Genomic DNA, 26,745 nt, shown 5'->3' with positions numbered 1-26,745 from the left:
TTGACATGAGATCCTCACTAAGCGTTACAGGAATATGACTCTGAACATACACAGCAAACACCTCCACCATTGGCATTCCTGTCTCTTCTGAAGATGTTGAAACCATGTATTGCTACCATTGTATTAACAAAGGTATTATCTAAGTGAGTTTCAGAGATAGTCAGTATATGAACGTCATCTGTTACTAGAAAGTTATCGATTTCATGAACCACTTTTCTGGGATTCATGATTGTTTTTATTGCTTTACTGGCAGGCTTATCCGAGGTAGACATGACAGTGATATTTATGTTTGAGCTGCACACAGTGGACTTCCTATTAGGGCAAACCGCCTCAGTGCTAACCGTATAACTCAGGTTCATAGGCGCATGATTACTGCATACAATAGCTGTAGGATTGACAGAGGCATTCAGGGGAGTTAGAGGGACATAAATTAGGTTACTTACATTAGGACTGCCAACGCCCCTGGGAGAATGTACATTTGCAGCAGCACTACGACAATGTAGTGACACAATGGTAGGGATTATCTGAGCAGGGCTTGGGTCACTGATAAGTCATTGTCTCAATGCAGCCTTGAAATGCATGGACATAATTGTATGTGTGGGGTACAGTCGTGGTCAAAAGTTTTGAGAATGAGTTATGAGATATTTTTGTCAGATGTTACTATGGTATACTGAAGTATAATTACAAGCATTCCATAAGTGTCAAAGGCTTTTATTGACAATTGCATTAAGTTTATGCAAAGAGTCAATATTTGCAGTGTTGACCCTTCTTTTTCAAGACCTCTGCAATCCGCCCTGGCATGCTGTCAATTAACTTCTGGGCCACATCCTGACTGATGGCAGCCCATTCTTGCATAATCAATGCTTGGAGTTTGTCAGAATTTGTGGGTTTTTGTTTGTCCACCCGCCTCTTGAGGATCTATCGCAAGTTCTCAATGGGATTAAGGTCTGGGGAGTTTCCTGGCCATGGACCCAAAATTTCGATGTTTTGTTCACCGAGCCACTTAGTTATACATTTTGCCTTATGACAAGGTGCTCCATCATGCTGGAAAAGTCATTGGTCATCACCAAACTGTTCTTGGATGGTTGGGAGAAGTTGCTCTCGGAGGATGTGTTGGTACCATTCTTTATTCATGGCTGTGTTCTTTAGGCATAATTGTGAGTGAGCCCACTCCCTTGGCTGAGAAGCAACCCCACACATGAATGGTCTCAGGATGCTTTACTGTTGGCATGACACAGGACTGATGGTAGCGCTCACCTTGTCTTCTCCGGACAAGGTGTTTTCGGATGCCCCAAACAATCGGAAAGGGAATTCATCAGAGAAAATGACTTTACCCCCAGTCCTCAGCAGTCCAATCCCTGTACCTTTTGCAGAATATCAGTCTGTCCCTGATGTTTTTCCTGGAGAGAAGTGGCTTCTTTGCTGCCCTTCTTGACACCAGGCCATCCTCCAAAAGTCTTCGCCTCACTGTGCGTGCAGATGCACTCACACCTGCCTGCTGCCATTCCTGAGCAAGCTCTACACTGGTGGTGCCCCGATCCCGCAGCTGAATCAACTTTAGGAGACGGTCCTGGCGCTTGCTGGACTTTCTTGGGCGCCCTGACACCTTCTTCACAACAATTGAACCTCTCTCCTTGAAGTTGTTGATGATCCGATAAATGGTTGATTTAGGTGCAATCTTACTAGCAGCAATATCCTTGCCTGTGAAGCCCTTTTTGTGCAAAGCAATGATGACGGCATGTGTTTCCTTGCAGAAACCATGGTTAACAGAGGAAGAACAATGATTTCAAGCACCACCCTCCTTTTAAAGCTTCCAGTCTGTTATTCTAACTCAATCAGCATGACAGTGTGATCTCCAGCCTTGTCCTTGTCAACACTCTTACCTGTGTTAACGAGAGAATCACTGACATGATGTCAGCTGGTCCTTTTGTGGCAGGGCTGAAATGCAGTGGAAATGTTTTTTGGGGATTAAGTTAATTTTCATGGCAAAGGAGGGACTTTGCAATTAATTGCAATTCATCTGATCACTCTTCATGACATTCTGGAGTACAGTGAGGGAAAAAAGTATTTGATCCCCTGCTGATTTTGTCATTTGCCCACTGACAAAGAAATGAGCGGTCTATAATTTTAATGGTAGGTTTATTTGAACAGTGAGAGTCAGAATAACAACAAAAAAATCCAGAAAAACGTATGTCAAAAATGTTATAAATTGATTTGCATTTTAATGAGGGAAATAAGTCTTTGACCCCCTCTCAATCAGAAAGATTTCTGGCTCCCAAGTGTCTTTTATACAGGTAATGAGCTGAGATTAGGAGCACAGTCTTAAAGTGGAGTGCTCCTAATCTCAGCTTGTTACCTGTATAAAAGACACCTGTCCACAGAAGCAATCAATCAATCAGATTCCAAACTCTCCACCATGGCCAAGCCCAAAGAGCTCTCCAAGGATGTCAGGGACAAGATTGAAGACCTACACAAGGCTGGAATGGGATGCAAGACCATCGCCAAGCAGCTTGGTGAGAAGGTGACAACAGTTGGTGCGATTATTCGCAAATGGAAGAAACACAAAATAACTGTCAATCTCCCTCGGCCTGGGGCTCCATGCAAGATCTCACCTCGTGGAGTTGCAATGATCATGAGAACGGTGAGGAATCAGCCCAGATCTACACGGGAGGATCTTGTCAATGATCTCAAGGCAGCTGGGACCATAGTCACCAAGAAAACAATTGGTAACACACTACGCCATGAAGGACTGAAATCCTGCAGCGCCCGCAAGGTCCCCCTGCTCAAGAAAGCACATATACAGGCCCGTCTGAAGTTTGCCAATGAACATCTGAATGATTCAGAGGAGAACTGGGTGAAAGTGTTGTGGTCAGATGAGACCAAAATCGAGCTCTTTGGCATCAACTCAACTCACCGTGTTTGGATGAGGAGGAATGCTGCCTATGACCCCAAGAACACCATTCCCACCGTCAAACATGGAGGTGGAAACATTATGCTTTGGGGGTGTTTTTTCTGCTAAGGGGTCAGGACAACTTCACCGCATCAAAGGGACGATGGACGGGGCCATGTACCGTCAAATCTTGGGTGAGAACCTCCTTCCCTCAGCCAGGGCATTGAAAATGGGTCGTGGATGGGTATTCCAGCATGACAATGACCCAAAACACACTGCCAAGGCAACAAAGGAGTGGCTCAAGAAGAAGCACTTTAAGGTCCTGGAGTGGCCTAGCCAGTCTCCAGACCTTAATCCCATAGAAAATATGTGGAGGGGAGCTGAAGGTTTGAGTTGCCAAACGTCAGCCTCGAAACCTTAATGACTTGGAGAAGATCTGCAAAGAGGAGTGGGACAAAATCCCTCCTGAGATGTGTGCAAACCTGGTGGCCAACTACAAGAAACGTCTGACCTCTGTGATTGCCAACAAGGGTTTTGCCACCAAGTACTAAGTCATGTTTTGCAGAGGGGTCAAATACTTATTTCCCTCATTAAAATTCAAATCAATTCATAACATTTTGACATGCGTTTTTTCTGGATTTTTTTGTTGTTATTCTATCTCTCACTGTTCAAATAAACCTACCATTAAAATTATAGACTGATCGTGTCTTTGTCAGTGGGCAAACATACAAAATCAGAAGGGGATCAAATACGTTTTTTCCCTCAATGTATATGCAAATTGCCATCATCAAAACTGAGGCAGCAGACTTTGTGAAAATTAGTATTTGTGTCATTCTCAAAACTTTTGACCACGACTGTACAGTGATGAGGTAGTCATGTTTTTGTTTGATTGGTTGTCCATGAAGGGAGGGAGTTCAGGCCACCCTGGTGCCAGGAGTGAGGTATGTGTTGGCACAGTAGTGCAAAGTTTTCTGCCTGGAAGCAGGGCTGTACCCCCCAGATAAAGAAGTGAAGCGATAAGCCAAGAGTGCAAGGTATGGATCAGACAATTTCTTAAGGAGCTGTTTTGCAGTCTGAACAGCCCACTCAGCTGCTCCATTAATTTGAGGATAGAGAGGGCTAGAAGTCACATGGGTGAAGTCCCAAGTCTCTGCATATTTGCAGAAGGTGTCGGAGGAGAATTGGGGTCTATTGTCCGAGCATACCTGGAGGGGCACCCTGCTGCGTGCAAACCAGGACTTCATGTGCTCCACTACTGCTTTTGAGGTTGTGAGGAGCAGCTTGGCAAACTTGATAAACCTAGATAAGTAGTCGAGCATCACTAGGTAAGTAGAGTCGATGAAAGAGATCTACCCCCACTTTCTGCCATGGGCGCAGCCATGGGTGGGCCTGGGAGGGTATAGGCCCAACCACTGGGGAGCCAGGCCCAGTCAATCAGAATGAGTTTTTCCCCACAAAAGGGCTTTATTGCAGACAGAAAAACTCCTCAGAACCCTGCCTCCCCGCTCAGACTATCCCACAGGTGAAGAAGCCGGACGTGGAGGTCCTGGGCTGGCATGGTTACATTTTATAATATAATATGCCATTTAGCAGATGCTTTTATCCAAAGCGACTTACAGTCATGTGTGCATACATTTTTACGTATGGGTGGTCCTGGGGATCGAACCCACTACCCTGGCGTTGCAAGCGCCATGCTCTACCAATTGAGCTACAGAGGACCACTTTGAATATATTTCACCGCTTCACTTAAGTAAACCGCTTTAAACTACTTCCACTACCACACAAATGCTTTCAAAGAGCTGAAGCAAGTCACAAAATGTTTCTTCATGGAAAATTACCATCTAGTTTCTCTTGACACTGTTTTATCTAGCCCCGAGGCTTGTCTGAAGCGCTGGAATCTACTGAGCCACAACGGCCATTCTTCTGGTCGTTTGAAATCACATTCCAAGGTGGAGAAATATGGGAAAAATGCTTGATTGCCATTGTTGGCCATGTCTCTCGAGGACGTATTTACTCTTGGTGATATCGAATGGCAAGTTGCTAAGTTTTCTTCACTGTGACTCTTGAAGTCTCTCTCGAATGGTAATTAGTTAGGTTTTCTTCACTGCGGCAGAGTCTCTTCAAAAGCTAACATTACGTTGCCAGCTAGCTAACGTTAGCTGAGCTAGAGTAGTCTGTTAGCGCTGTTGTATTTCGTCATTACTTGAGTTTTTACTCAACCAACCGGGAAGCGAACTGTATACTAGTTTGTTAGCATTGTTTTCGCAAAAATTGGAGTTGGGTTACAGTATTATTAGTGTTGTCACTTCTGATACCATGTTGAGATAGAGTGAAGGCAGACATGGCATGTCGGGTTAAACATGGGACCATGAGTCCTGTTTAATCTCCTATGCAGTAAACAATAGTATTACAGAAAACTGTTGCCCCCTTGCGGGGCAGTAACACATTAGTTTAAGCCAAGACAGTCAGCCTGAACAGAGAGTGGGATCGCTGACTTGTTATCACACCATCATAACCAAGACTGCATCTACCAGATCAAAATGGACCATGGACTCACTCATTCACTATGAACGGGGGGAAAAAGCAACATTCCCGGGACAAAACGCACCCCTGGGACAAAACGCACTCCTCCCATCTGCAAATACATGCCGTGTCGGTCTCAGTGAGGTTTCAGAGATTTTGCAGGGACTGTGGCTTAAGATGCGGTCACACTTTATTTGGATAGTCTGGATATTCTACAGATGGTCATAATATCAACACACTATCTGTTGATAAACAAAAGCTTGCTAAGGTTACGGTTAGGGTTAGGTTTAGAATAGGGGTTAGGGTAAGGGTTAAGGTTGGGGTTAGGGCTAGGGTGGTTAGGGTAAGGGTTAAGTTCAGGGTGAGGATAAGGGTTAAGGTTAGGGCTTGGGTTAGGGTTACTAAATAGTTAGTAGAAATGTTACTGATAGTCTGTAGATAGTCTGTGGAGCATCTACAGATGGACTATCCAAATAAAGTGTTACCTAAGATGCCCTTTGGAGCAAAAATATTAGGTCTCTAGCTACTCGCAAGGAGCCTGGGAGGACCTCAGCTCCCTAATAACAAGAAGAAAAATGGTCCCTATAGAAATTCTGAAATATTTAGATTACACATTGTAGCTACATAAATGTAAATACAGAATGTAAAACAAAGTATATTTTGGTAATGTCATCCCATAAAATTAGTGTGGCACATGGAGAGATGTGTGCTACATGTGTGTTTTTTCTATGAAGTCTTTGACTACAGCTTGGTGAGTGTTAGCCAAACAGATACAGTAAGTACATAGTAATCAACTTGGATTGGGAGAGGCGTTTTTCTCTGAAGATTGACCCTTGGTGAGGATTACTAAAGCAGAAAAGTAAAGTAGTTAAAAAAAACTAAAGCACTACTGAGCTGTCTACGGTGGTGGATGGCTGGGAAAAGAATGAAAGGGTGAAGCTCAATTATGTTTAACAGGATTGCTGTAGTATGTCAGAAATATAGTCACCTATGATCATTAGGCCTAGTTGGTGATTTGATGGCCTATGCAGTTAGATTACTCATCTCAGCTAAAGCCGAAATGTGCTGAGATAGCCTGGTAATTCACAGCACTAATTTTTAACTACTCCCACATGGTTCCTTTTTTCAGGTGAGGAGAGGTTCACTCAGCTGTCTTTAAAGCCACAATCTGGGATTTGTTTTTCAGCAAACTGTTAAAGACAGTTAAACTAAGCTCATGAACTCAGTTGAACTCAATAATCAATTGGTGTATGCCTACATCAAGAATTTAAATTACCATTGAACAGACTTCAAATCCCAGATTGCTACATCCATTTTTGGACTTTTAAATTAATGATATATAATGACTGATTCTTGAAGAATATAACTTGTAAATGCCTCATGATCTTATTTCAACTGTCAAACCCCATCAGAACTCAAAATATAAGCTTGTTTTACTCCTTTGTTTGTAACAACACAATTGTTAAGCCTCAAACACAGTATAGCATCAAAACATAGATAAAGCTATTTGTTTGATATCATGGATGGTCAGTCCTTGCATCCATAGCTTTGTCTATGAATTTGAGAGTGGTACATTTCTCTAGCCCCATCCATCAGCTGTTTACCAAAACAGTGTTAAAGAGCGGTGAGGTGTCCGCTTTGTTATTGTTTGAACTGCAAATAGCCCCTTTAAGGTATAAGATATTCATTTATTGAATGAATCAGTCTTTTTCTCAATTCAAAATCACACTTATATTGCAACTTAATTAATGAGTGGAGAAGGTTCAGCTTCATTTTATTGATTTAAAGTGGCAATCAGCAGCTGAAACAATAAGAATGTGTACTCCCCGCCCCGGTTTCTGTAAAAAGCTGAGGGATGGGGCTGGAGAAATGTAACCACTCAAATTCATAGACGGCGCTATGGATGCAAGGACTGACCATACATGATCAAAATTATAGTTTTAACCATGTTTTGTGGTTATATAGTGTTTGTTTACATGTACTTTGTTTACAAACACTGGAGTAAAACAAGCTTATAATTTGAGTTATGATGGGGTAAGACAGTTGAACTAAACTCATGAGGTATTGCTAATTTATATAATTAATGAATCAATGGGTACATGTAATTCATTTATAAATCCCAAAATGGATGTACCAACTACAGATTGCCCCTTTAACCTAGATAGTCCACTCAGTTAATCATAAGGAGAGCTAGCCGACACCAACATATTGTACCATCAAACAGTATTCTGTCAAGCCGACTAACAAGTGGGTCACAATCTAGAGACCATATTAACCTCGCAGATTAGGAAAATAAATAATAGGGCAGGGTTATGCATACATTAGGACTATTGAATGACCCCATTGCATGGATAGATGCATTAGGTAATATAGCTATTCATCTATGCACCTAGGACAGTACTAAGCTGGTTGTTTAGTGTAAAACCCTCATTGTAAGCTTCCAATGTAAAAAAAAACATACAGTACGCCTCTCTAAAACATAATATGCTAGGTCTACATATTTTCCACGACCAAAATGTATATAGCTATGTTACTAAAAATACATGAGACCAGCATTTCAGTCTGTAGCAAGGCTAGGGATGTGTTGAATTGGGTCAGATGTGGTCCTACATTATCTCAATGTCATACACAGTGAGTTAGGTTTTCTAATGGAGCCAAGCATGCTTGCTCACCTGAAGAAGATAAGATTATGTGAGAGCTTACCGATCTGTAGTAGAGAGCTTACCGATCTGTGTTAGGTCCCTTATGGGTCGTTAAAAGCTAACAGATGTAGGATCTTAATTTGAGCCAGTTTGCTACAGCAGGAAAATAATCCTGCAGCAACAGGAAATGTGAAATATTATTTGGAGTATAATTCATGGACATGGTAGGGGTTGATACATTTCTCGTAAGGGAAAATCAAGGAAATTACAAACTTCAAAAGCCTTTTTAAACCTCAAATACACTACACGTTTTAAGAGAGTTTTCCTGCAACATGGTGATCAAATTAAGATCTGTAGGTAATAGCATGTAAAATACATTCAATATTGTTATTTCTCTTTTATCAACTTCCTTTATATGTTCATGTCCCTAGAATATGGCCTTTTAGAAAATCACTTTATGTTTAAGTCAGCAGAAACCTGTTTTGTTATTCTCTGTGTGCTGGCCTCTTTTATGTAATAAACCAGGAATGGATGTGGGGAATGGTGTCACGACTTCCGCCGAGGCTGCCTCCCCTCCTTGTTCGGGCAGGCTTCGGTGTTCGTCGTCACCGGCTTACTAGCCACTGCCGCTCCATATATCATTATTCCATTTGTCTTGTCTTGTCAATTATACACACCTGGTTCTTATCCCCTCATTAGTCTGTGTATAAGTGTTCTCTCTGCACCCCTTGTCCTTGTGGATGATTGTTTATTGTGAGAGTAGTGTAGCTCGGTGTAGCTACTCTCCCTTTGTATTGCCGGGGTAGATATTTTCCCCTGTGCCTGTATATTGTTTGAGTATCCCGTACCGTGTATTGCCAGGTTAGGTAGTTTTCCCTGTGCCTGTTTTCGTGTGTCGCTATCCAGCGCATTTGTGTACGGAATGTGTACATTTGTGTACGGAATGGATGGAATAAACTCTGTATTCGGTGATTTACCCTCCTGTGCCTGACTCCTTCTATCACACTCATCACAAATGGGCTGTCAGTCTCCTTCACATTGATGTAGTGCAGTCCAGATGTAACATTCAGGGACACTGGGATTTCGCTGGCTGCTCAAATGTTCCAATGACTTCTGTCCTCTAAACCAGAATGCCAAAACCTTCAAGCACACACACTATCCACAACATAAACTTACACAGACCAGGCAACACACACCAAGATATAGCAACACACACCAAGATATAGTAATTTCACTTGAAAATAGCCCGTGAGCCATGTTCAGTGTGTGTGCTAACAGGGATATAGCTTTAACTGGAGCAAATCAACTGAGCCACCGGCCGTGGCTCCCTCCTGAGCCCTGATCCCATCTCCACATGGGAGCCCCTGATAATACACACTTCAGTTTGGAAATTAGGCCACTGACCTGGATCATTACTCATTTAAACAAAACAAAGCTATAGTACCAAGCCCAAAGGGGATTCACGTGGCTGAGGCTGGGGAGAAAGAAAACTCCAAACTCAGTATACATGATACATGAGTGCAATGGAAAATCTATATTTGAAGTGGCTTTTTCTTGCCGGCAACTCTTTATCACTAGCAAGAATGTGGATGCCGTCTCATTACAGTGAAGGAGGAGGATACAGATCTCCGGTGCCTGAGGGTTGGATGAACAAATCAGAGGTTTTGTGCATTTGTGGGGTAGCTGCAGCCACAAATACTGTCCTCTGAAAGTCAGCCCAAAGCCTTGACCTTCTGCCAGTTTCTCATGGCAGGATAGAACCCAGAACAGGAAATAGATAGAAGAGTGGGTCAATAAATGTCTGTTTGAGGCATGGACTACATCAGTGATGCTCCAATCAAAACAATATAAATAAAATACGCTGTTGTGTATTGGGGTTGTGTCGCAGAGCATCTTGGGAGTTGTGTGTGTTGAGCACGTTAAGATAAATGGTTGAATGAATTCCTGTCTCATCATTATTGAATTGTTTCGAAGACGTGGTTATGAAACGCACGAGACATAACAAAATATTGAGTAAGTCTGCACCTACAGGAACTATTCTGTCCGGAAGAAGTTAGGTTTTTACCAGTTTAAAACTGTTATTTTCCATGGTACAGTCTCGGTTAAGTTTAGCACAGTGTATTGCTAGCAGAGGCAAGTGCATATTCGAGCTAGCTAGCTAAGAAAGAGAGTTAGAATCGTCATGGACGTCAGAAAATGACTAGAGACGGAGGTCGGAGAGGAAAAACATGATTAAAAAGAGTGAGTAAAGGAAAGGACATTTATTCAACTGTGAAGACGAACTTTGGAATAAAAAACTGCTAAATGAGCGAATTTGAGGATGCAGCGTCAGTGAGTGAAATGAATGAAAATCACGTGACTGAGGAAATTATTGCCGTGGCTGAACAGAACGTTGCAGTGGTTGAGGACAATATTGAAGTAAGTGACAAGCAGGAGCCTTTTTGAGAAACGGAATAGGTCTGGAAGTGTTGGAAACATTGGACAGTTTGATGAAAGTATAGAGCAGTGGAGCTCATACACATTGATGAGGACAAAAGTATTGCTACATTTTTTAATGTTATGGGGTCAGAGACATTTGGTTTGCTGCGCAACCTGCTACAGCCAGACAGCCCAGGAGATAAGACAGGGGGATATTGTGGAAATACTGAAAGGACACTTTTCACAAAAAAACACTACTTATTGCTGAAAGGTTTAGGTTCCACAGTTGCAATCAGGAAGAAGGAGAATCAGTGAAAATGTTTGCTGCTGCTCCGCCATTTCCTGGTTGCTAAAATACTAATAGTTCGCCTAATTTCAGTTTGTGACAAAACAAGCAAGTATAGTGTAGAGAATCATTGTACCATCTAAACCGCTGTGAAATATATTTTCCATAACCAAAAATATTGTATTTTCAGCTGTTTGAAGCTGGTGTACAAAACCGAAAGTAAAAGACACAAAAACTAAACTTTAAAATGGGAAACATATAAATAGTGCACATAGAACAGATCTACCGCTTCTTAGACTTGCTTTCAATGGGAAAAACAGATCTATAACTCACATTTCTGTGTACATTTTGTCGGGTCGGCCCCCAAAAAGTTACATACTGCATTACAGCTTTTAAGAAACTATCAGAGCACTGTGAGTTTAATGATGTTCTAAATGACACCATTAGAGACAGACTAGTATGTGGGCTATGGAGTGAAACTACACAAGAGACTGAAAGTCCCGTGTAGCTCAGTTGGTAGAGCATGGCTTTTGCAACGCCAGGGTTGTTGGTTCGATTTCCACGGGGGGCCAGTATGAAAATGTATGCTCTGGATAAGAGTGTCTGCTAAATGACTAAAATGTAAAGTAGTCCAATCAAAAAATGTACCTGCTTCGTAAACAACAGGTGTAAACCAACAGTGAAGTGCTTACTTACAGGCCCTTCCTAACAATGCAGATACATTTTAACACAAGGAATAAATACACAATGAGTAACGATAACTTGGCTATATACATGGGTTACCAGTACCAAGTATTATGGCTTAGGGGTAGAAGCTGTTCAGGCTCCTGTTGGTTCCAGACTTGATGTATCTGTACATCTTGCCTTGCGGTAGCAGAGAGAACAGTCTATGACTTGGGTGGCTAGTCTTTGACAATTTTTAGGGCCTTCCTCTGACACCGCCTGGTATAGAGGTCCTGAATGGCAGGGAGCTTGGCTCCAGTGATGTACTGGGCCATACGCACTACCCTCTGTGGCGCCTTCCGGTCAGATGCCAACCAGTTACCATACCAAGCAGTGAAGCAGCCAGAAGATTCTCTCAATGGTGCAGCTGTATAACTCTTTGAGGATCTGATGGCAAATGCCGACTCTTTTCAGCCTCCTGAGGAGGAAGAGGCGTTGTCGTGCCCTCTTCATGACTGTGTTTGTGTGTGTGAACCATGACAATTCCTTAGTGATGTGGATACAGAGGAAGATGAAATGCTCAACCAGCTTCACCACAGCCCCGTCGATGTGGATGGGGGCGTGCTCGGCCCTCCGTTTCCTGTAGTCCACGAACAGCTCTTTGTCTGCTGACGTTGAGGGCCGAGCACACCCCCTTCTCCCTATAGGCTGTCTCATCGTTGTCGGTGATCAGTGCGAGGGAAGAAATCCTGTATAACCTCTTTAAGCTTGTATAGCAGAGACAATGTAATGAATAATTACTTTAATAGTTCTTAATGCTAAGCTTTGTTATGCATATGCACTGTATGAGCGTTAAACCTGTCAATTTCCACTCTGCCTCTTGTTCAACATAGTCACACGGCCAAGACAAAGGGCTGTCTGTGTAAGGGTTGGTGTGGGTGTGAGGTGTGACCCAGGTGCAGTGCAGGATAGACAGTAGGCAGTAGACAGAGATGGTGAAACAAGGATCTTTACTGGTGGTCCCAAAACCAGGATACAAAATAACGGACTTGTCACACAAAAAAAATAAAGGAGGAGCAAATTGGTCTCCAAAAACAGGCTGACAGCAAACATACGAAATACTAACTATGACTGAAAACAACAATGAAACAGGGAGAACACTTCTCAAGTACCTGTACATACGTCTTACGATCAGACACTGATTAGTACTGTTTGGCATCGAGAACTAGCAGAGATAACAGAGCAAGGGAACACAGGGAAGTGAGGGCATAAATACAAAGGTGAACAGGTAGACACAGGTGACACCAATTGGATAATGATTAGTCCAGATTGTGAGTGAGGAGGTGCCAAAGGTTGTCGGAGGATGACACCTAGTGGGTCGCTCCGGAACTGCGACCCCCTCCTGTAACCCGTCTGAGAGTGACCCGTTTTTGGTCCATCCTGTACTTTTCATCTTTTTCAAGGGCACAGCTGTGTGGAGATATGAAGTGACAGAGGCTGGCTTGAGCATCACTGACAATTATATCAGCAGAAAGGAGTAACGTTATCACTTGTTTTTGCGTTATGATCTCACACACCCGGTACACATAACCACAAGATGAACAAAAGGTAGCTCATGATGCCCCGATCTGCCGGGGAGTGGTGGAACCAGCCAGGACTAAGCATGTTTTAGGTCTACTATATAAGACCTCTGCATTTTTTGTATTGTTGGGCTCTCAACGAATCACCTACGGGTGTGGTTCGTTGACCAGCTCCATTATTGCAATAATTAATCGATATTAAAGTATGATTGTTTGAAGAATCTGCAGTCTCTCTTCCTTTTGATTAGAATTTCCACGACATCAGGCCTACCACCGTTGTGTCGTCTGCAAACTTAATGATGGCGTGCTTGGCCATGCAGTCGTGGGTGAACGGAGTACAGGAGGGGACTAAGCAAGCAGCCCTGAGGGGCCCCTGTGTTGAGGATCAGCATTGTTGCCTACCCTTACCACCTGGGGGCGGCCCGTCAGGAAGTCCAGGATCCAGTTGCAGAGCGAGGTGTTTAGTCCCAAGGTCCTTAGCTTAGTGATGAGCTTTGTGGGCACTATGATGTTGAACACTGAGCTGTAGTCAATGAACAGCGTTCTCACATAGGTGTTCCTGTTGTCCAGGTGAGAAAGGGCAGTGTGGAGTGCGATTGAGATTGCGTCATCTGTGGATCTGTTGGGGTGGTATGCGAATTGGAGTGGGTCTAGGCTTTCCAGGATGATGGTGTTGATGTGAGCTCCCGAGTGGCGCAGCGGTTTAAGGCACTGCATCTCAGTGCTTGAGGCGTCACTACAGACCCCCTGGTTCGATTGCAGGCTGTATCACAACCGGCAGTGATTGGGAGTCCCATATGGCAGCGCACAATTGGCCCAGAGTCGTCCGTTTGGCCGGTGTAGGCCGTCATTGTCAATAAGAACGTGTTCTTAACTGACTTGCCTAGTTAAATAAAGGTTTAAAAAATAACGATGTGAGTGCTACGGGGCGGTAGTCATTTAGGCACGTTACCTATGCTTTCTTGGGCACAGGGACTATGGTGGTCTGCTTGAAACATGTAGGTATTACAGGGAGAGGTTGACAATGTCAGTAAAGAGACTTTCCAGTTGGTCCACGCATGCTCTGAGTAAACGTCCTGGTAATCCGTCTGGCCCTGCGGCCTTGTGAATGTTGACCTGTTTAAAGGTCTTGCTCACATCGGCTACGGAGAGCGTGATCACACAGTCGTCCGGAACAGCTGGTGCTCTCATGCATGCTTCAGTGTTGCTTGCCTCAAAGCGAGCATAAATGGCATTTAGCCCATCTGATAGGCTTGCGTCATAGGGCAGCTCGCGGCTGGGTTTCCCTTTGTAGTCCGTAATAGTTTGCAAGCCCTGCCACATCCAACGAGCGTCAGAGCCGGTGTAGTAGGATTTCTTATAAGCATCTGGATTAGAGTCCCACTCCTTGAAAGCGGCAGCTCTAGCCTTTAGCTCGGTGCGGATGTTGCCTGTAATCCAAGGCTTCTGGTTGGGATATGTACGTATGGTCACTGTGGGGACAACGTCGTCGATGCACTTATTGATGAAGCCGGTGACTGAGGTGGTATACTCCTCAATGCCATTGGATGAAACATATTCCAGTCTGTGCTAGCAAAACAGTCCTGTAGCGTAGCATCCACGCTATCTGACTACTTCCGTATTGAGCGAGTCACTGGTAAATCCTGCTTCAGTTTTTACTTGTCAGCAGGAATCCGGAGGATAGAATTATGGTCAGATTTTCCAAATGGATGGCGAGGGAGAGCTTGTACGCGTCTCTGTGTGTGGAGTAAAGGTGGTCTAGAGTTTTTTTTCCCTCTGGTTGCACATGTGACATGCTGGTAAAAATGAGGTAAAATGGATTTAAGTTTGCCTGCATTAAAGTCCTGGCCACTAGGAGCACCGCTTCTGGATGAGCATTTTCTTGTTTGCCTATGGCTATACAGCTCGTTGAGTGCGGTCTTAGTGCCAGCGTCGGTTTGTGGTGGTAAATAGACGGCTATGAAAAATATAGATAAACTCTCTTGGTAGACAGTGTGGTCTACAGCTTATCATGAGGTACTCTACCTCAGGCGAGCAATACCTCGAGACTACCTTAATATTAGACATCGTGCACCAGCTGTTATTGACAAATAGACACACACCCCCACAACTGTATATTATCCGTGTCGTCGTTCAGCCACGACTCGGTGAAACATAAGATATTACAGTTTTTAATGTCCCGTTGGTAGGATTGTCTCGAACGGAGCTCATCCAGTTTATTCTCCAGTGATTGCACGTTGGCTAATAGTACGGACGGTAGAGGCGGGTTACCCACTCGCCAACTAATTCTCACAAGGCACCCTGATCTCCGCCACCTGTATTTCCTTTTCTTCATGCGAATGACAGGGATTTGGGCCTTGTCTGGGAGCAACATTATATCCTTCGCGCCCGACTTCATCCAGTTCGAGGTGAGTAATCGCTGTTCTGATATCCAGAAGCTCTTTTCGGTCATAAGAGACGGTAGCATCAAATAACTTACAAACAATGCCAAAAAACACACAAAATAACACAATTGGTTAGGAGCCCATAAAACGGCAGCCATCCCGTCCGGCGCCATTCACAATCAGGTGAAGGTGAAGCCTTGGTGGTTAAACCAGAGTCATGCCAAGTCGACATCTACTTCAGACAAAAGGGTAAACATACCAGTCACTTCAACACAATTGCGGAGAAACACCAGAAACGACCTGGTGTTATCTACAGTGATGGACATCATCATCAAAGGTAAACCACAGGAGATGCTGTTGGTAGGACAGTTATCATTCCGCCTTAGCTGAGGAAACCAGTGTTGCAACAGCTACACTCAGGTCATTGTGGAATGGTTCGCATTAAGGAAATCGTACAAAAGCTACTTCTGGTAGCCTGGATTGGATGGGAGTATTAAGAAAAAAGCAAAAAAATATTCTGCATGTCAGAAGGTTAGCAACGTACCTCAACTTGCACCTCTTCATTCGTGGATTGGCTGGAGGAAGAGTGGTCGTGGATGTTTCTCGTGGTCGTGGATGCTCATAGCAATCGCCCAGAGGTTACCATCATGAGGTCTACTACTGCAGAGAAGACCATCAAGAAAGCTTGGAGAAGTGTTTAGTCGGTTTGGATCATCACTCCAACTCTTTAGCGACAATGGACCGCAGCTAGTGTCCCAAGAAATGGACATGTTCCTACAGGTGAATGGCGTACAGCCCATCAGGTCAGAACCTTGTCATCCATCGAACAACGGGCGGGCGGAGAGGTTCGTACAGACCATGGAACATGCCTTAAAAGCGTCTCAGGGTCAATGGACACTGCACCAACGCTTGAACAGCTTCCTGCTATCCTACAAGAACACGCCTTATGCAACCACCAAGGCTTCACCTGCATCGCTATTCATGAAAAGAGAGCTACACTCAAGCTTCGACCTTCTCAAACCTCCGAACGCAAAGGAGACGGTGTGACGTCAACAGGCGAGCCAAGTCAAACTTTGTGGACTGAGAACAAAGGACAGAGCTTTCAATCCTGGAGAAATTGTCTTATATAGGAACTACCTCAACTGACCAAAGTGGGTTACTGCTACAGTCATTGCTCAGACTGGTCCTGTGTCCTACACTGTCTAAACTGCAGAGGACCTCATCTGTAAAAGGCACACAGATCAGTTACTGTTGAGTAAAGCAACCCTGACAGAACCACCAGTCGTGAGTGGTCCAGAACTGTTACTGCGTGACACCCTGACCCAGCAGTCATCACCTCGGGGCTCACAGACATGTTCTCAGGACACTGACTCAGCCGCAACCACACAAGTGTGTGACGAGACTGTGACACAGGCTACTCACATGCCTACACCTGTGTCAACGCCACAGTCTAAAGACATTGTTTTTGAGAGTCAGGTTGACCGCCGTTACCCTACGAGAGATAGGCAGGCACCAAGACACTTGCACTTGTAGAACAGTTACTGTTGTTCATAATGGGGACATTTTAAATAGGTGGGGAGGAGATGTTGTGTATTGGGGTTGTGCCGCAGAACATCATGGGAGTTGTGTGTGTTGAGTTCAGCATATTCAGAGACAGTAAATGGTTGAATTGATTCCAGTCTTCAATCTCATCATTATTGAATTGTTATAAAAACGTGGTTATGAAATCCATGAGACAGAACATATTCCCTGTTACAGATAACTCAGAATCCTTTTAAACCACAAGGTAATTAAATGGGATACAAACACCCAGCCATATCAAATTTGCCAACTGAGTGACCAATCAAGTCTCTCATACATCACAGGGGGTGGGATTTAATTGGTAGTTATTTGGATAATTTGGAGTCTTTTTCAAAATAAGATAATTCAGATAGCGATTCAATTATGGGCTCTGCATCCATTACTTCCATTCTACTGAGAATTTTATTACAATATGTTCAATAATCTTACTCCAAGTAGGACTATTTTTAATTGAGGGCACATGACCTGTGAGCATCCACAGTCTTCACAAAGTTGTGGCTTTACATGTCAACAATACTACAATACAGGGCCTGCTGCTGGTAAGAGTAGCAGTGAAAAGCCCATTCATTCTGCCAGGAAGTCTACTCCAAAAATTGTCAAAATGTTGTGCCAAAACCCCATCAGCTACAATATCTGTTCATATTTACAGTACATCATCTGAGGGCATAATAGGTCATTGGAGAATATTTATGGATGTTGTGATGAGCTTTTGGTCCAGGGAAGCTAGCTAGAGGCTGCTCAATCTCTGGGGTAATCTCTGAAGACCGAGGGACAGTTCATCTACTTAAACCTTGTTTCTTCCCTTGAGTTTCTACAGCAAATAAATAGTGCCTCCCAAACTAAATCAATGTCTGTGAGATAAAACTCACCCAGAGGAGTGCCGTTTGTAACTCCAAGAAACCCCCTTACCCCCTTCCTCAAACCCCCATCAGAGGAGAAAATGATTACTTTTTTACCAATGTGTCCACGATCTCACCGTTTCTAATGCTACAGGGGGAGATTCCCTGGGGTATAGAGAAAACCCATTATCAAACCATCACCTGGCTGTAACAAATGTCCAAAAAATGTGTCAATCTCCCCTTGACATTTTCCACATTTTGTTATGTTACAGCCTTATTCTAAAATTGATTAAATTGTTTTTTTCCCTCATCAATCTACACATAATACCCCATAATGACAAATCAAAAACAGGTTTTAAGAAATGTTTGCAAATGTATATTTAAAACCCCCCAGAAATATCACATTTTCATAAATATTCAAACCCTTTCCTCAGTACTTTGTTGAAGCACCTTTGGCAGCGATTACAACATTGCATCTTCTTGGGTTTGACGCTACAAGCTTTGCACATCTGTATTTGGGGAGTTTCTCCCATTCTTCTCTGCAGATCCTCTCAAGCTCTGTCAGGTTGGATGGGGAGTGTTGCTTCACAGCTAATTTCAGGTCTCTCCTGAGATGTTCGATCGGGTTCAAGTCTGTGCTCTGGCTGGGTCACTCAAGGACATTCAGAGACTTGTTCCGAAGCCACTCCTGCGTTGTCTTGGCTGTGTGCTTAGGGTCGTTGTCCTGTCGGAAGGTTAACCTTCACCCCAGTCAGAGGTACTGAGCGCTCTGGAGCAGGTTTTCATCAAGTATCTCTCTGTACTTTGCTCCATTCATCTTTGCCTCGATCCTGACTATTCTCTCAGTCCCTGCCGCTGAAAAAAATCCCCACAGCATGATGCTGCCACCACCATGCTTCACCGTAGGGATGGTGCCAGGTTTCCTCCAGACGTGACGCTTGGCATTTAGGCCAAAGAGTACAATCTTGGTTTCATCAGACCAGAGAATCTTGTTTCTCATGGTCTGAGAGTCTTTAGGTGCCTTTTGGCAAACTCCAAGCGGGCTGTCATGTGCCTTTTACTGTTGAGTGGCTTTCGTCTGGCCACTCTACCATAAAGGCCTGATTGGTGGAGTGCTGCAGAGATGGTTGTCCTTCTGGAAGGTTCTCCCATCTCCACAGAGGACCTCTAGAGCTCTGTCAGAGTGACCATTGGGTTCTTGGTCACCTCCCTGACCAAGGCCCTTCTCCCCCGATTGCTCAGTTTGGCCGGGTGGCCAGCTCTAGGAAGAGTCTTGGTGGTTTCAAACCTCTTCCATTTAAGAATTATGGAGGCCACTGTGTTCTTGGGGACCTGCAATGCTGCAGAAATGTTTTGGTACCCTTCCCCAGATCTGTGACTCGACACAATCCTGTCTCGGAGCTCTACAGACAATTCCTCGACCTAATGGCTTGGTTTTGCTCTGACATGCACTGTCCACTGTGGGACCTTATATAGACAGGCGTGTGCCTTTCCAAATCATGTCCAATCAATTGAATTTATCACAGGTGGACTCCAATCAAGTTGTAGAAACATCTCAAGGATGATCAATGGAAACAGGATGCACCTGAGCTCAATTTCGAGTCTCATAGCAAAGGGTATGAATACTTATGTAAATAAGGTTTGTAAATCTGTTTTTTTATTTTAATACATTTGCAGAAATTTCTAAAAACCTGTTTTCACTTTGTCTTTATGGGGTATTGTGTGTAGATTGCTGAGGATTGTATTTTATTTTATCCATTTTAGAATAAGGCTGTAACATAACAAAATGTGGAAAAAGTCAAGGGGTCTGAATACTTTCCGAAGGCACTGTATTTCTCGCCCTGCTCCATTGGGGGAAGAAATTGACAGCTGTAAGCTAGGTGTTGATCGCAACTGGCTGACTCATTCAGTGCTAACGTAATATTAGCAGGCTGGTAGTGCTAACGTTAGCAGGCTAATTGGCTAGCAACCTTGCAAGTTGATTTGTAACAATAAATTCATAAAGTATTTGCTTGTAAATTGACTGAACATGTAATTGAAACCGGTAGTCATTGGTGCAAACAATTTTGTTTAATTTGAAGTTATACATTTGAAGTTGTTTATGTTGGAGTTTACAGTATAGGGAATATGCCATATTACATCACACCCCGGAAAAACATTTTCCGACAATTTTCCGGAATTCTGATCGGTTTTATGTAATAACTAAAAAAAATTAAAAGTGCAGTGTAACTTTGCATTTGGACTTTTGATGCGAATACTAATGCAAATCCATATGTTACATGTGGCTACGTTGATGTCACCTACCCTCTAGGGGAACAAGGACAGAGGGGAAGAAGCTGATAAGATAATTTGCAGCCTGAGTCCTTAGTGGAAATAATTCATTAATTTTGGAGTGTTCACTTCGAATCGGATGAGACAGAGTTTCTTCAGATTTACTTCAGAGTTTCTTTCCTCAGTCAAATTGTTAATATAACAAGAGCTGTGTTTTTACAAGAGGTGTATAAGAGATCCAGTCCTAAGCCAATCTTGGATTTATTTTACTATGAAGTTGACTGAGCCCTCTAGTCTCTGGTCTAGTCAAACTCAAAGACAAGAGGCACACTCATTTACATAGACAGCCCCTCAAATAACAGTCCCAATAATCAGCTGTGACTCATCTGACTAATCTGGCAAAGCACGATGTACCATAGAACGGCATCCATATTATGACATCCTCAGTTGTCAACTGTGGAGACCATTACAAGGAATGTCTTTGCAGGAAGTAGGGAGTTTGCCTGGGAAATATTTGTGCAGAGTAGATCAGATATTAAAGTGGGGTGTTTCACCTGCAGCATACTCTTTGATGCTGGAAGAGTGTAAAGGCAATAAAAGGATCCAGACATTTACTGTATTTCTACCACACAGGAGAAAATAGCCAGATAGAAGGACAGAAATAGCCACAAGCCAATAGCCAGATAGAAAGCAACACAAGGGAATGGCTTGTGCAACTGAGAGGTGCCAGCTGTCATTAGCCATGGCCATAATCAGTACACTATTTTGGGTTGTAAGACACTCACACCCTGAGGAGGTGTCTGTTGTGTAGTCCTACCGATAATCCGGCAGAATTTGGCCGATGAATATCCCCTTGGGGTAAAGCTAACCATGTTCATTTTAAATGCAGCGAAGAAGATAATCACATTAGTGAAACAGGACTGAGAATTGTTGAGAGGGAGCAGAACATTTTACACATATCTTCAGCACGTGGATTGGAAATATGAGGAAGTACATGATTGGACTGCTGACCAGGGTAAAACACATTATGTCAAATACTCACAAATAATGAGGTGTCCTTTACTAAGCTCGACCGAGATGCAGGGTGGACGGAGTTTACACATTTGTGTCTATTCCATTGATTTCATTGTACCGGGCAAGCTAAATCAAGTGCCTTCTCAAGTATTTGAAAGTAGACCTATTATACATATGTACAGTGCCTTCGGAAAGTATTCAGACCCCTTGACTGTTTCCAGATTTTGTTAAGTTACAACCTTATTCTAAAATTGATCAAATATTTATTTTTTCAGCAATCTACACACAATACCCCATAATTACAAAGCGAAAACAGGTTTTTAGACATTTTAGCAAATATAAAAAATTTAAAAAACAGAAATACCTTATTTACATAAGTATTCAGACCCATTGCTATAAGACTCAAAATTTAGCTCAGGTGCATCATGTTTCCATTGATCATCCTTGAGATGTTTCTACAACTTGATTGGAGTCCACCTGTGGTAAATTCAATTGATTTGACATGATTTGGAAAGGCACACACCTGTCTATATAAGGTCCACATTAAATCAGAGCAAAAACTAAGCCATGAGGTCAAAGGAATTGTCCGTAGAGCTCCGAGACAGGATTGTGTCGAGGCACAGATCTGGGGAAGGATACCAAAACATTTCTGCAGCATTGAAGGTCCCCAAGAACACAGTGGCCGCCATCATTCTTAAATGGAAGAAGTTTGGAACCAACAAGACTCTTCCTAGCGCTGGCCACTCGGCCAATCTGAGTAATCGGGGGAGAAGGGCCTTGGTCAGGGAGGTGACCAAGAACCCGATGGTCACTCTGACAGAGCTCTAGAGTTCCTCTGTGGAGAAGGGAGAACCTTCCAGAAGGACAAATATCTCTGCAGCACTCTGTCACGCCCTGACGTATGGAACTCTTGTTTGTTGAGTCAGGGTGTGGAAATCTATGTTAGAATTTCTATGTTTATGTTCTAGGTATTATATTTCTATGTCTGGCCGGGTAGGATTCCCCAATCAGAGGCAGCTGTCGCTCATTGTCTCTGATTGGGGATCATACTTAGGTAGCCCATTGCCTACTGTGTATTGTGGGATCTGTTCCGTATTAGGCTTGTATGTGTATAGCCGGAGGACTTCACGTTACGTTGTTTCTTATTTTGTTGTATGTTTATTTAGTTAAATAAACATGTACGCTTTTTACGCTGCACCTTGGTCTGACCCGTCTCTCAACGATCGTGACACACTCCACCAATCAGGCCACCAAGAGTTTGGCAAAAGGCACCTAAAGACTCTCAGACTATGAGAAACAAGATTATCTGGTCTGATGAAACCAAGATTGAACTCTTTGGCCTGAATGCCAAGCATCACGTCTGGAGTAAACCTGGCACCATCCCTACGGTGAAGCATGGTGGTGGCAGCATCATGCTGTGGGGATGTTTTTTAGCGGCAGGGACTGGGAGACTAGTCAGGATCGAGGCAAAGATGAACCGAGCAAAGTACAGAAATGGATTAAAAACTGCTCCAGAGCACTCAGGACCTCAGACTGGGGCGAAGGTTCACCTTCCAACAGGACAACGACCCTAAGCACACAGCCAAGACAGCGCAGCAGGAGTGGTCTCTGAATGTCCTTGAGTGGCCCAGCCAGAACCCGATCGAACATCTCTGGAGAGACCTGAAAATAGCTGTGCAGCAACCTGACAAAGCTTGAGAGGATCTGCAGAGAAGAATGGGAGAAAATCCCCAAATACAGGTGTGCCAAGCTTGTAGCGTCATACCCAAGAAGACCCGTTGCTGTAATTGCTGCCAAAGGTGCTTCAACAAAGTACTGAGGAAAGGGTCTGAATACTTACGTAAATGTGATATTTCTGGGGGGTTTTTTATATACATTTGCAAACATTTCTGAAAACCTGTTTTTGATTTGTCATTATGGGGTATTATGTGTAGATTGATGAGGGGAAAAAACAATTTGATCAATTTTAGAATAAGGCTGTAACGTAACAAAATGTAGAAAAAGTCAAGGGGTCTGAATACTTTCCGAAGGCACTGTATTTTACCCAGGTCTGTTGGGTTGGAGTGTCACTGGCCAAGGTAGGGTAAATGTGGTTGGAGAGGCCTAGTAATTTGACTAGCCACATCCCCTAACTTGAAATAATAACACATACATGATGCAGAGATAAAACATGAGATTTGCCATGACAGTTCAAGTTTTGCTCTCATATCTCAAATGTGGATTTGACACTCATTCAACTCTTCATTACGGGAGAGAATCACAATTACCGTCCTAATAATGGCACCGTATCGTGGAATCCGTCACCAACAGTACTAACCTGGCCCAGAAGTTCAGGAAGTCCCAGGACTTGTCCGGTGAACACCCCCAGGCAGATGAGTATGGCGTTGAATTGGCCAATGGAGCCTCTCACGTGTCTGGGGGATATCTCGCCCAGATACATGGGCAGGGCGCTGAGAGCAATACCTGGAAACACAAGCCAACAAGCACAAAATCAATGGATATTAAGTTCAACATGGACTGCATAGGATTTACTCTTTAAAAGTGATTAATTGTTGTGGATTAAAAATGAGCACTAACTCAGTAATAACCTCATGGTGTAAACACGCCTGAATAGTAAAAATAGACTATATCCAATAATGGGTGCTTTTATTGTCTCAGCAGATTCTGCTGAAGGAGATTGCATTTCTTGTGTTAACCAATATTTCCTAGTCATATAACCATGCTGTATATACAAATTCTCCTTCACAAAAACATGCTAGAATGCGCAAACTGCTAGGCCACAATATTATTTATTCTGTGTGGATCAAAGTCACATCAAAAGTGAAAACACATCAAAGTCTATCATATCAGGTTTGACACAGGACAGCTGTTGACCGGGGAAGACGTAGACTCCTATTTCTACTGGCGGGAGAATTCCCTGAAGTCCAGAATCAATTAAAAGCTTTAAAGCCTTTGGAGCAATTGAATTTGAATGGAATCTCAAAGTAAAAATTATTAGAAATCAGGTGTAGATGAAAGATGATGTGTGGTTTCACAATGCCCATGAGAGGAACACAGTGTTTTCAGAAAGTATGTTGTGTTACAGCCTGAATTCAAAAAGAATTTCATCGATTTTTTCTCAACCATCTACACACAATACGCCATAATGACAAAGTGAAAACATGTTATTAGACATTATCTATTGAAAATAAAATACAGAAATATCTCATTTACATAGGTATTCACAAACCTGAGTCAATACTTTGAATGAAGCACCAATAGCAGCGATTACAGCTGTGAGTCTTTCTGGGTAAATCTCTAAGAGCTTTCCACACCTGCATTGTGCAACATTTGCACATTATTCTTTCCTAAATTCTTCAAGCTCTGTCAAATTGGTTGTTCATCATTGATAGAAATAAATATGCAGGTCTTGCCATAGATTTTCAAGTAGATTTAAGTCAAAACTGTAACTTGGCCACTCAGGAACATTCACTGTCATCTTGGTAAGCAACTCCAGTGTAGATTTGTCCTGTAGATTTGTTGTGTAGATTTTAGGTTATTGTCCTGCTGAAAGGTAAATTAATCTCCCAGTATCTGGCGGAAAGCAGACTGAACCAGGTTTTCCTCTATGATTTTGCCTGTGCTTAGCTCCATTCTGTTTATTTTTTTTAAATCCTTAACGATTACAAGCATACCCATAACATGATGCAGCCACCACTATGCTTCAACATATGGAAAGTGGTACCCAGTAATGTGTGGTGTTGGATTTTCTCCAAGCATAACACTTCAGGATAAAAAGTTAATTGCTTTGCCACATTTTTTGCAGTATCACTTTAGTACCTTGTTGCTAACAGGATGCATGTTTTTGGAATATTTGTATTCTTTACAGGCTTCTTTCTTTTCACTCTGTTAATTAGATTATTATTGTGGAGTAAATACAATGTTGTTGATCAATTCTCAGTTTTCTCCTATCACAGCCATTCAACTCGAACTATTTTAAAGTCACCATTGGCCTCATGCTGAGCGGTTTCCTTCCTATCCGGCAACTGAGTTAGGAAGGACTCCTGTATCTTTGTAGTGACTGGGTGTATTGATACACCATCCAAAGTGTCATTAATAGCTTCACCATGCTCAAAGGGATATTCACTGTCTGCTTTTATTTTTTTATTTTTTTACTACTAATAGGTGCCCTTCTTTGCAAGGCATTGGAAAACCTCCCTGGTCTTTGTGGTTGAATCTGTGTTTGAAATTCACTGAGGGACCTCTACAATACAGAGTGAAAAGAAGGAAAAGAAGGAAGCCTGTACAGAATAAAAATATTCCAAAACATGCATCCTGTTTGCAATAAGGCACTAAAGTAAAACTGTATAAGATGTGGCAAAGAAATACACTTTTTGTCCTGAATACAAAGCGTTATGTTTGGGGCAAATCCAACACAACACATCACTGAGTACCACCCTTCATATTTTCAAGCATGATGGTGGCTGCACCATGTTATGGGTATACTTGTCTTCGGCAAGGAATAAGGAGGGTTTTTTGGATAAAAAGAAATGGAATAGAGCTAAGCACAGGCAAAATCCTAGAGAAAAACCTGGTTTAGTCTGCTTTCCAACAGACACTGGGAGACAAATTTACCTTTCAGCAGGTGTCACGTTCGTTGAAGGACGGGTCAGACCAAGGCGCAGCGTGATATGCATACATGTTTATTTAAAGGAGTAAACAACCGACAAAACAACAAAACGAAACGAAACGTGACGTCCAAGGCAGCACAACACAACATACCTTAACTGGAACAAGATCCCACAACCCACTAGTGCCAATAGGCAGCCTAAGTATGGTCCCCAATCAGAGACAACGAGCTACAGCTGCCTCTGATTGGGAACCACACCGGCCAACATAGAAATACACATAATAGAATGTACAACATGGACAAACACCGCAAGGAAAATACACACCCTGACTCAACATACAAGCGTCCTCTGAGTCGGGGCGTGACAGTACCCCCAAAGGTGCGGACTCCGACCGCACAACATAAACATAACAGGGTAGAGACTCAGTGGTGTGAATACTTATGTTAATTATATATTTCTGTATTTAATTTTCAATACATTTGCTAAAATTTCTAAAAACATGTTTTCACTTTGTTAATATGGGGTAATGTGTGTATATGGGTGAGAACATGTTTTTTATTTAATCCATTTTGAATTCAGGCTGTAGCAACAAAATGTGGAATAAGTCAAAGGGTATGAATACTTTCTGAAGGCACTGTACACTAGACAGGTAGGGGCGTGTTGAATCGCCACATACCAGGAGATGGATCTCACTGACGGTAACATCTATTATAAAATAACAGATTCCAGGATAAACTGTGTGTGTTATTGATCCTGTATCGTCTTTACATTTTCACCTTTACATCTTCATCAGCAGCTATATTGTGCTTACATATTGTAACCACATGGTGCGTTTACGATTAGCTCTAGTTCTTTTAGATCTTGGTACTATAATCAACAGGTTCATTTTCTCAAAATCACCCATATGAACACACCCTAATGAAACAATTGTATTGGGTTATAGGCACTGATTTAATCTCTTGGCTTGTTCTATATACTTACTATAATTGTATAATAGTATGTCGTTGGTGAGTCATCTACGAGTCTTGAGAATCTCCTGGTTGA

The 26,745-nt window shown here is 42.8% G+C and overlaps 1 protein-coding gene across 1 annotated transcript in view; it reads right to left on the bottom strand.

Moving 5' to 3' along the window:
* Nucleotides 1-16,385: 16,385 nt before the first annotated feature.
* Nucleotides 16,386-26,745, bottom strand: part of LOC123491681 (solute carrier family 2, facilitated glucose transporter member 9-like) — a 92,552-nt gene continuing 82,192 nt past the window's right edge. Inside the window, exons 6-7 of the mRNA XM_045223321.1 lie at nt 23,409-23,554; nt 16,386-16,466 (exon numbers count right to left, since the gene is read on the bottom strand). Coding sequence (XP_045079256.1) covers nt 16,386-16,466; nt 23,409-23,554 — 227 coding nt within the window. The remainder of the gene's footprint in view (nt 16,467-23,408; nt 23,555-26,745) is intronic.

The sequence above is a fragment of the Coregonus clupeaformis genome, chromosome 10, assembly GCF_020615455.1.
Source record: "Coregonus clupeaformis isolate EN_2021a chromosome 10, ASM2061545v1, whole genome shotgun sequence".
In the NCBI taxonomy this organism is placed as follows: domain Eukaryota; kingdom Metazoa; phylum Chordata; class Actinopteri; order Salmoniformes; family Salmonidae; genus Coregonus; species Coregonus clupeaformis.
The sequence above is the reverse complement of the archived record's forward strand: the minus strand, read 5'-3'. Positions and strand labels throughout refer to the sequence as shown.